At 40.2% G+C, this 12,221-nt stretch overlaps 1 protein-coding gene across 1 annotated transcript in view; it reads right to left on the reverse strand.

The window, feature by feature from the left end:
* Positions 1 to 6,098: 6,098 nt before the first annotated feature.
* Positions 6,099 to 12,221, reverse strand: part of LOC121866087 — a gene marked incomplete at its 5' end in the record, with an annotated part of 29,388 nt that continues 23,265 nt past the window's right edge. The window contains 2 exons of the mRNA XM_042365684.1: positions 6,099 to 6,379; positions 7,040 to 7,178. Coding sequence (XP_042221618.1) covers positions 6,099 to 6,379; positions 7,040 to 7,178 — 420 coding nt within the window. The remainder of the gene's footprint in view (positions 6,380 to 7,039; positions 7,179 to 12,221) is intronic.

Here is a 12,221-nt window from a genome sequence, read left to right on the forward strand (position 1 = left end):
AGAAAAACGAAGAATGAATGAGAAGGAAGAAAATTAGGAATGAAGAAACTTAAGAATGAGGGAAAAACGAGGATGAAGCATAGAAGATAGGGAGATTGATGAAGATTGAAGAAGACTGAAGAATGAAGAAGAATGAAGGAGAGTGAAGAAGACTGAAGAATGAAAACGTAGAATGAAGATAAACGAAAAATGAAGAAGAATGAAGGAGAATGAAGAAAACTGAAAAAAACGAAGAAAAGAGAGAACGAAGAAGAATGAAGGATGAAGAACAAAGAAAGAAGAAGACTGAAGAATGAAGAAGAATGAAGAATGAAGAAGAATGAAGAAGACTGAAGAATGAAGACGAATGAAGAAGAATAAAGAATGAAAACAGTGAAGAATGAAGAATGAAGAATATTGAAAAATGATGAAGAAGAATGGAAAAGAATGAAGAAAGAATGATGAATGAAAAAAGAATGAAGAATGAAAATTAAGAAAAAAGGAGAATCAAGAAGAATGGTATCTATTTAGAAAAAGAATGTAAGAGTCAAAGAAGAAGAAAAAGAGGAAAAATTAAAAGAGAAGAGTAATCCATCCTAACACCTGCCACCTGATAATTAACATCCAAACACGTGCCGAGGTTCACTCTATCTGTGTTCTTCTTATTGAGCATAAATAATTCTGATCACCTGAAGAATATCAGCCAGACTTCACTTAAATATTACAACCCTTAGGCTATTTGGGGATTAGGATTAGGTTAGATTAGGTTAGAGTTAGGTTAGGTTAGAGTTGGTTAATCTTTGGGTGAAGTAAGCTGGATGGAGGTTTGTCAAGTGATCAATAATTCAGTCTTTCAATTTTATTGCATTAATTGTATTATCTGGGATTGTTTTTAAATGTATTACCGTTTGTTGTATTAATTCTACTGTCTGCTCCTGTATCATGCATCCTCATGTATTGTATTCGCAAAATATTGTATTATAATAATAATAATAATAATGGAAGCCCTCGAAATCGAGGATGGCCGGCCCAAGGACATCCTAGGCGTGAATTTGTTAAGGTGTAGAAGCTGTCGCCAATACAACAACCACTCCCTAAATTAACGAGCTGCATGACCCAGTGTCACGGAATAGTCCGAGAAGACTGGACAACTCACTGGCTAACCATTACCCCGGTATATGATCCGCAAATCGATTAACATCCAGGTTCCATTAACGCTGGGAAGACAGAGGCAAATGACTAAGAAACTTGCCCATATTTCACTTGCCCAGCGAGGATGCTGACCATTACACCACAGGTCCTTGTTACACGAGGGGCAACCATTATTATTATATATACACACACACACACATATATATATATATATATATATATATATATATATATATATATATATATATATATATATATATATATATATATATATATATATATATATATATATGTCACTGTGATGTTATTATGGCCAGAACTTATTGTATTTGGTTAGGAACATTTACCCTCCCCCCTCTCTCTCTGTCTCTCTCTCTCTCCCCGATATAAAAGATGTATATAATATTTCAACTAGTGTAGTTACCACCACAATATACTGAGAAAGAACCTTAAGGCCAGATATTACAGCCTTATATTAGCTCAACCTCAGAAAGCAACTGCAAGAACTGCCAGCGGCTGAAATTGATTTTGTGACGGTGAGAGAATTGAATTTTGTCCATTTTATAATCACGCTTCGCTGATCCTTCGTCTGATCATTGTGTAAAGGAATCAGAATACAAGACCATCCACTTATTTTGTTGAGTCTAATAGATAACAAGGACTCAGGTCTTTGGTGACTCACTTCGTTTATATTTTAGTTGTGTATACATACCCAGGTAGAGGTTATTAACCTCGCCTTGATCACCTGCTCTGTGTGTATTTGTTTATACGCATTTAAATTAGAGTTTGTCGAGTAATAACATTTATAAACCTTGTTTGTTATGGTGAGGAAGACGAGAGTAATTAAGATTGATTCACCATTATTTTTTCGCGTTACTGTATGTGGTGGTGCTTTAGTGGTGTGTTGAAATATATATATATATATATATATATATATATATATATATATATATATATATATATATATATATATATATATATATATATATATATATATTCTCTCACGTTTACACAGTATTTCTTTCTCCATATCTCTATATATTCATTTATATTCCTTTCGTTCGCTCTCCACCGCTGTCCTCTCTCCGCCATCACAACACATTGCAGTTCATAATGTTATTATCATGAAATACACAAACACTACTCTCAAAATATGTTGCAGAATAAAAAGAGCAATGATTAATGTTTTAATGTGACTTTGACATTAAATTCCCATTATTAATGTTACAACATAGATGAACGAGATTGTTTTATCCTAATTACAGTTGTGTCAATCCTGAGCTATTAAAAATAATATTCCTGGAACCATTCAATTTTGTTTATTGTTTTTCACAAAACCTGTGCCGTAAAACCTTTCCGGATCAGTGGACAGTTATTTATGACTATAAAAGGACAATTTAAATAATTGCATATACTGTATCATAAGACTAAATGCGTCAAGCAAACATCTTTCTGCAGTATTGTTGAGGTCTTCAGCACGCTGGCACGTTTATGTGCCGCTGTGGGCCGATCACATGCAGCGAGGAGATAATGGTAATTTATATGTATTAAACTCACTACTTAAACTATTATTATTGGTAATGATAATGTAATGTTAATTTTATAATCTAAATTAATCTGAAGGATCAAATATACTTTCATAATATATTTTGCTCACCAGAGGAAGGAACACGTAACTGTATTAATGATAGATTTATAATTAGAAAGTTGATAACGTATTGTTGTGGTGAATCTGTACAAAAGAAATAAATAAATGAACGAGAAAGGAACACACAATAGTGGCTGGATATTGATTTACATATCTGTTTTTCTCTGGTTTCACTATTAGCGCCAGACTTGTACCCAACAGGGATACCAACATGGCACTCATTGTTACATAAAAGATAACAAAATTTACCCCACAAATGCCACAACCCTCTTTACCATCCCCTTACAGGAGTACCAACCTTCCCGACCACCACTATATAAGGGTATCAACCTCCATACTCATCATCGTAAAGGTGTACCAACCCTCCCGGCCACCACTATACAGGGATACCAACCCTCCTTGCCATCACAATACAGGGCTACCAACCCTCCCAGCCACCACTATACAGGGTACCAACCTTCCTGGCCAGCACCATCATTAATGTCATTATGATGGCAAATTTTCCTTCCCTCTTTATACACTGAATCTCATTTAATGGCGCAGTTGGCAACCCTGCTGTGATGGGTGTCTTCATCGACGGTGAGAGAGAGAGAGAGAGGAGAGAGAGAGAGAGAGAGAGAGAGAGAGAGAGAGAGAGAGAGAGAGAGAGAGAGACTCTTACCATCACTTACTACTCCTATTTTACTACTACTACTACTACTACTACTTTTTTAACGTGGCCTCCAGCCTCCCAATAGCAACACCTTGCCGCCATTTTATTGTCTTAAAATTAAATATCCTAATACAAAAGTAGTTACCCTAGCTGTGTTAGTTAAGCCACAACCGTTCCCCTGAGGCAAAGCACTGCAGGACCTGAACAAAGAGAAGGACAGTCGACATCTCAACCAGGCTGCAACATGGCTTCTGGGCTGCTGCTTGCTCAGACAACACCTCCGTCAGTGCTGTGTAGAAGCCTCTTGCACTGATCCCATCCCGACAGAGGTTGTGAACAACAGAGGTGTAAAGCTGCCCTGATCTACATTCTGAATTCTCTCCGAATACGTCCTAATCTTGTTGTTCTCGTTCCTCCTGTGTGCACCCACAAGGACAAGTTACTGTGACATGCAGCCATGGGGTCGAATATCCTGACATTAAAGAAGGCTCTCTGTTCCAGCGTCCACAACCCTCGAGCGCTGACGTCCACACGGGCTTCGTTAGATGTGTTGGAAGTCTCGCGCTATAGCTACTTTTTTCTTCTCTTCGACAATTGCAGCATCAGTTGCTGCAGTTTATCACTTTGTCTGTGCTGTCGATCTGTCGTAATGGACCGTCGAATCTTGTTTAATTCGTTGGTATCACCTCACTTGTTGCATTCTGAGCTATTATGTGCCCAGTGAGGGCTGCCGTGAGCTTGACTGAGTTCTGATGTTCGGTGGCAACAAGCTCCTCTGATATCAAAGACGGTTCGGTGTCACCACGTCCAGAATCCTCGAGCACTAATATCCATAAGGGTTTTGTTGGAAGTCCGGTGATGGAGATTCTTGCTTTCCAGTGGAGGAAGGTCATGGCAGAAATCCTTCAGTATATTCGCTGTAAGGTCCTTACTTCGTCAAGCCCCACACATACAAAGCCACCCTTCTTGCACCACCGATGTGGTCGATGTCGTAGGATGAGCCACACACGCATCGAGTGGGCCACACTACTGGCCTACCACACCTTAGAGCAATGCTGCTGCTACTACTAGCACTTCTACATATTACTATTCTTATTTTTATTGCTTTAAATAGGTTCCAACCTCCCTGTAACCATACCTTCTCCGCCATTCTATTACCTGACTACCCTAATACAAAAATAACTACCGTAGCTGAGTTAGTTAAGTTGCATATTTAAGCGGCATTCCGTGACTGTTGCCTCATAGTTAATGTCTGCGACAGATGTGGGGTTAGGGACCGAAGATCTTGCTCCTCTGAGAGACAGCAGAACAGACATGAACAAAGAAGGGCAGGCGACACTTCAACCAGGCCACGACGTAATTTCTAGCCTACTGCTTCTGTTCTTATAACACCTCCGCCATTCTGGCATAGGTTTCATCCGCCTAATATTGTGTACACCAGAGGACTGAAGCTGCCTTGGTCTACGTTCTAGATTTTTGGGGGGCTTATGCTCTGTTCTTTTCGTTCTCAATCCTCCTGTGTAACTCTTCGAGACAGGTTACGATGACTTATGGCCAGGGCTCGAATATCTAGATATCAAGAGTCACTGTAAACGCCTTGGTTAAGGACGTTCAGGTGACGGGCAAGTCGAAGAATGATTAAACCCGCCTTTTGACGCATTCAATATTTAATGATGTGGTCAAAACCTGCAGAAGGAAAGGCGTTCATAATATTACATGGTGATCTATCACATGCATAATTAGTTAGTCTCACAATTTTATCTAAATTACAATTTATTAAACATAGTGACATAACACAAAGTTCATAACTTTATTAATCTTAGCTACGCTTCATTCCGCATTGTCTTATTACTCCAGGTTAGGCAGAAATGAGTAGGCGTAATTAGTCAACAATATTTCAGTACCGAGGTATGTCATCACTTAGGCTGTACTTACAAGTGCGGGTCAATGCAGATCAGTATGATGTTCCAAGAGACAACAGTACTGTAAATTGTCCCAGCACAAATTCTCGACAGGATTGTGAGTCGGTGTTCACCAGTGCGAGCAGAGGGCTGGTCTTCACAGCATCACTAGAGGGCGATCTCCGTCATGGCGGGCGGGCAGCACCGCCATCAGCCGAAGACAGTCCACTCAGCATAACCAGGACTTGTCTGTAAACACTTCTACATCTGGCGAGATCACAGGTCGACAGATTTAATGGCAACACACGCCATCATCAGCTGAAGCCAGCGGCGATAACACACACTGTCCCCTTGTCCAGAATCCTGAACGCTGATGTCCACACATGCCTTCGTTAGTTGCGTTGGCAGTCTGGTGAAGGAAACGCTCTCCATCCAGTAGAGCAGAGTCGGTTCCACAGTGATTTGTGGCATATATCCTTCAATATATTTTCTGTGAGGTCCCTTGCTTAATCATGCCGTATGCAAACGAACCCCTTCTTGCACACCTTGGCATGGTCGATGTTGAAGGAAATTCCACATATGTAATAGGTGGGCAAGCCTTCCACTAGCCATCCGTACGTCGGGACAATGGCGACTGTGATTTTTTTTTATGGCTGTAGCCCTTGCTCTTATCGGTAAAGTGTAGTCACTTTGAAGCGCCCACCTCCTGTGCTATCTTCTACTTTTCTCTTCAAGATCTCTGACAGTTGTTGCCAATTGTTGAATTTTATGATTTGGGTGTGCTGCTGTTCTGTTGTAATTGAACGTCGGATTTGGCTTCAGTTCGCTGGTGCTCCACGTCACTTGTAGCCTTTTGAGCTACTGTATGCCCAGTGAGGGTTGCTGCGCGTTTGACGGAATTCTGATGTCCAGTGGCAGCAACCTGTAGGGTTAGTGATTCCCATTCCTCCTTGTTTCTGGTGGTAGTGCAAGGAGTGACCTTTCTGCAGGAGTAAGCGGGTTTTTCACTAACGCTGGAATAAAAGTCCTGGTGAAATCTTCTAGAGACTGAAGGAGAGGTCCTATCTCAGGATTTGTACATCTGGTAGTTTCATTGATATATGACCTGAGGGTGAATGCTGCATATGACACATGGGCTCAGTTTTAGCTATTTCTAACAAAGCCTGATTTCCTTCTTCCACTCGTGTACCTTCCATTTTACACACTCGTTCTTGAAATCATTAGTGTTGATTAAGGCACCAAAGTGTCCTTTCATCTTCCTTTTGCTATTTTGACCTCACTACCAATGAAGATCTCTTATAGCCCGGTCGAAGTATTGTGTTTTACGATTGAAGAAGTTTACTGGCATTTTGATGATACCTTATTTGTGGACCACATGATGTTACCTCCACTTTCCTGCTCGGGTGAGGTCATCAGCATATGCTACCTATTTGACCTGGTGATTTCATAACTCAGTGTATGTTGGAGCATGGATAGGGCTAACGATACATTGCCATGGCGACTGAGTCCTCGTTACAGCTGAGGATGACTCTCCACCTCTTAGCACCCAGTCCGGCTCCTCCTGATCCTCACTGTTTTGTGATTTCCACACCATCTCACCTGTTATTTTTGTCGAACATGGCAGCATTTGTGGGACATAAGCACCCAACCTGATACCTTCTCTTCACTTGCAGGAGGGTGAGTGCCTTATTGGTGAGGTAACTTTACCAGCATACACCTTGTCACCAAACAGGCTGGCGGCTTCATCAGTCCACGAGAAACGATGCATATGAGACAGTGAACTCAATAGACAGTGTACATAAGAGACAGTGTTCATGAGAGACAATGTGTCTGAGAGATAGTGCACCTGAGAGATAATGTACACAAGAAACAGTGTACATGATAGACAGTGTACACGGGAGACAACATACATGAGAGACAGTGTACACGAGAGACAGTACAAGAGAGACAGTAAACACGAGAATCAATGTACATGAGAGATACTGTACACGAGAGACAGTGTACAATTAGCACGAGGAACAGTACATGAGACAGTGTACATAAGAAGAAGTGCACACGAGACACTATACACGAGAAATAGTGTACATGAGATACAGTGATGATTAGTGTTTACATTAGAAAATGTATACATGGGAAACAGTTTAAGGAGAAACAGTGTACACAAGAGACAGTGTACACGAGAGACATAATGACGTGAGAGGTACACGAGAAACAGTGTAATAAGAGAGAAGTGTACACGAGAGGCAATGTACACGAGAGAAGTGTACCAGAAGATGGTGTACAGAGAGATGGACACGAGAGATGGTGTACACGAGAGATAGTGTACACAAGATACAGGTACACGAGAGGCAGTGTACACGAGAGAAGTGTACACGAGAGACAATGTAGACGAGAGACAGTAAACGAGAGACAGGACATCGAGACAGTGTACACGAGAGACAGTGTACACGAGAGACGGTGTACACGAGAGACAATGTAGACGAGAGACAGTGTACACGAGAGAAAGTATAAGAAAGACTGTACACGAGAATCAGTGTACAAGAGAGCCAGTGTACACAAGAGACAGTGTAGAGAGATAATGCACGAGAGACAGTGTACACGAGAGACAGTGTACGGGAGAGACCGTGTATAGGAGAAACAGTGTACAGGAGAGACAGTTTACATGAGAGACAGTGTACGGGAGAGACAGTGTACATGAGAAACAGTGTACATGAGAGACAGTGCACGGGAGAGACAGTGTACAGGAGAGACAGTGTACAAGAGAGACAGTGTACAGGGAGAGACAGTGTACAGGGAGAGACATTGTACATGAGAGACAGTGTACAGGAGAGACATTGTACATGAGAGACAGTGTACATGAGAGACAGTGTACATGAGAGACAGTGCACGGGAGAGAACGGTGTATGGGAGAGACAGTGTACAGGAGAAACAGTGTACATGAGAGACAGTGCAGGAGAGAGAGTGTACATGAGAGACAGTGTACAGAGAGACTGTCTACATGAGAAACAGTGTACATGAATGACGTACAGGAGAGATAGTGTGTAGGAGATAAGTGTACATGAGAGACAGTGTATAGGAGAGACAGTGGTACTGTATAGTGTAATACAGTGATCGTGGGCCCTCTGCCCGGTGGCGAGTCCGTGGTACAGCTACCAGCCTGAAAGTTCGAACGCTCGTGGTGCTAGTAGCGTGCAACCGCCGGCCGGCTGACAGTGTACAGCAACAGCGTTTTCCAGCATAAATAAAATGGTTCATTAATGCCTTCCTAAAGAAACCATCGACATGGGACCAGGTTTGTTCCACTCTACAATTTTTTGCGATTTTTTCCACCAAGTTTGATGAAAAACGATTGTGCCGTTTCGCTGCCCAGAACAGACACAGACACACAGAGACAGACAGACAGAGAACAGACACACGGCTAGTCCTATAGTATATTAGATTCGGCTGCCCAGAACAGACACACACACACACACATACGCCTAGTCCTATAGCATATTAGATTGTATTCCAACACTCTATAGACACTGACTCATCATACTAATTATTTAAATCATATTAGAAACAACCCACTTCAGTGCAGGGATAGTAGGTCAATGCTGACCTTGCGTCAGCCTCACCGGCGCCCAATTGTCTCCCACACACGCACGCACACACACACACACACACAGTGAAAGGTTGGTAGACCGTCAGTTCATGTCTCTATCGTTCTCTGGTCACGACCACACAGCTACAGCTCTATCCATAAGAGATGCGGACAACAGTGAAGAAACAAATAATTCAATAAAAGAGACAAAAGATAAAACTGATAATAATTAGGATAAATAACAGTCATTATTAGAGCCACGAAATGAATTACTCTCGTATACACTGCTCTCGTGTACACTGTCTCTCGTGTATACTGTCTCCGTGTACGTGTACCAGTTATCATAAGGTTGATATTATCTTACTAACTGGAACTAATAATATGTTCTGTTAAAACCATCAATGTTTTAGTGGTAATGATAGTTATTGTAAGTGGCAGAGCTCTTCTTACACTGTTGCGATTTTAGTTTATTTGTGGTAACACTATGGCACTGTCCATCAGTCAGTCTGGGGTATAACTGGCTGCCTCAAGTATTCAAGAACAGTTATGGGGTGTACGACGCCATTTACGATGACCTTCTTGCCCTGATCTTGTTTCAGGAATACCACCTTTTCAGCTCTGGAGAGATCTCCAAGTTTCGATATTTTGAGTACAGCACTAGCTAATAATTCCCACCAGGAAACTTGTTTTGAGACTCCTCAAAGCTTCGAAAGTGCAGAGTTCCATGTGTTAAAGGCGTTTGCTGAAAAACCAGGGCAAGAAGGTCATCGTAAATGGCGTCGTACACCATCTATTCTTGAATATGGCCTTGCATAGTATATGTAGCCTGTGATTGGTCCTGGTCGGGAAGTGGAAAATCTGGTGTGCTCCAGTCAACTTCTGGTCTCCTGTCTCCTAAACCATAAGTATCGAGTGTTAGTGTACACTTATTGCTCCAGACCCCAGAGTTTTATATTTTATATGGGATGTTTAGGATGTAGTGATTATATATTAAAGTGTGATGGTTAGGATTTAATGTTCATTTATTATTACTTAGTTTTTATTTCTTCTGTTGTATATATTTTTTATAAAGTTCCGTCATCAGCTTTAGTTATACTTTGTAACTAAATAGTAAGTTTGAACTTTTAAGGTAATTTTCTTATTAAACAGGTTGTGAAAACTGGATAAGATAATCTTGATAAATAGAATGGATAGCTTTGTCTTTATTCAACATCTTCAGAGACAGTTGCCTCTGAAGATGTCTTGAAAAGACGAAACTAAGCCTTTCCGTTGTTTCATTTCATTTGATTTATATATATATATATATATATATATATATATATATATATATATATATATATATATATATATATATATATATATATATATATATATATATATATATATATAATTTGTGTATGTGTCTTGTTAGGTCAGGTCAATTTAGGTTAGGTTAAGTATGAAGATAGACCATCACTCACTCTTTTATTCGTGAACATTTCCTGACAATCACTATTGATATAGACAGGCTTGTTGTCTAGCTCAGGATCACTCAATCAACGGTAAACTCTCGACGTTTGCTTCAGAGTTGTCGTTCATCTGGCGTGCCAACACACACCAATATCAATTCACAGTAACTTTGATTCCGATTGTATCGAAACAAATGCGACACTTCTTTAAGTTCCTCGTCTCGTAACCTGGAAAACAATCTTTTTAACCGCCTTATCCTCCAGAAGAGACATACGGCGTGATCGAGAAGTCCTGTGCACTTACAACAATAAACACTATAGATATATACCTTATTGATTGTTTTTGCAGGGACTTTTCCACCTCCCTTCCCCTGTTCAGTACCCTTGTATAGTTGCTGTTGTTCCTCTACTGAGCCACCAGTGATACATGATGGTAAGGATTACTCCAATATGTTGATCTCCAGTAAGTCGACCATCACGTAGAACCTCGACACAGACGGTGAAGGAGGCTGTACTACCTCATAGTTTAATTAATGTATTGTAAACTTGTATGACGACTTTACAGAATATCTATCTATCTATCTATCTATCTATCTCTTGCATCCATCATAATATCTATCAAATGTTATAATTTCAGAGATGGATCACTTGGCAACGACTTTATAAATGTGTGTTCAAATATTAATGTTTATTGATTGTGTTGTTCTTTGACTCTATGTTCCGTGATGGACTAAATAGTGTTTATTGGTGGTGAAATAGACAACTGCAGATATAATTTATTTATTTTTAACTTAAGGCTAAGCTATTTCATTTATTGATACACACAGTGAACACTACTGTCTGTCTGTCTGTCTGTATTGTCTGTCTGTCTGTCTGTCTGTCTGTCTGTCTGTCTGTCTGTCTGTCTGTCTGTCTGTCTGTCTGTCTGTCTGTCTGTTTTATTTGTGTTTTCTGTCTCTACATGCACTGTACGAGAAAGAAAGCTGAAAAGAAAGAGAGAGAAGCTAAAAGAAAGAAAGAGAGAGAGAGAGAGAGAGAGAGAGAAGAGAGAGAGAGAGAGAGAAGCTAAAGAGAAAGAAAGAGAGAAAGAGAGAGAGAGAGAGACCTCCAGTCAATATATTCAAAATAAATACCAAGTAAAAGTGTTATCGTGAACTGTGACTATTCCCCCAATATACAGCCAGAGGTGTACCGATATATTTAATATACCTTTAACTGGAGGACAAAGTGAGTACGGAGTGACCGATATATTTCAAGATAGATAGATAGATAGATAGATAGATAGATAGATGGAACAATTGGTATATGAGTAAATAGATTTATGGATAGACAGATAGATAAATTGAATGATAAGTAGATAGATAAGTATATCATAGATAGATTGATTTAAAGTTAATCTATTGGTAGATAGATAAAAAACCTGATAGATGAATCGATAGATAAAATAATGTTTATAAGGAACTGAAAAATGTCACTATGCATTTATAATTATATTTCTCACTTTCTATTCACACCCGCACACACACACACACACACACACACACACACACACACACACACACACACACACACACACACACGGACACACGCACACACACACACACAGGCCAGTTGTCATTATCCCCATACCCAATCTACTTTGTGAGGACTTTTGTTTTGAGTGGGCATTTGCCAGTATCTATCAGTCAATTGATCCACAGCAATTTGGCAATATGAGGACCTCCTCTACATCACACTGCTTGGTGAGCTTTCTGGATTTTCTGCACAAAAACTTGCAGAAACGTAAGACATCACTGGCCGTTGCCTTGTGGACTTCAGGAAGCCCTTTGACCTTGTTGATCACTGCACTGTTATCAAC

Source organism: Homarus americanus, unplaced genomic scaffold, assembly GCF_018991925.1.
Source record: "Homarus americanus isolate GMGI-L3 unplaced genomic scaffold, GMGI_Hamer_2.0 scaffold32583, whole genome shotgun sequence".
In the NCBI taxonomy this organism is placed as follows: domain Eukaryota; kingdom Metazoa; phylum Arthropoda; class Malacostraca; order Decapoda; family Nephropidae; genus Homarus; species Homarus americanus.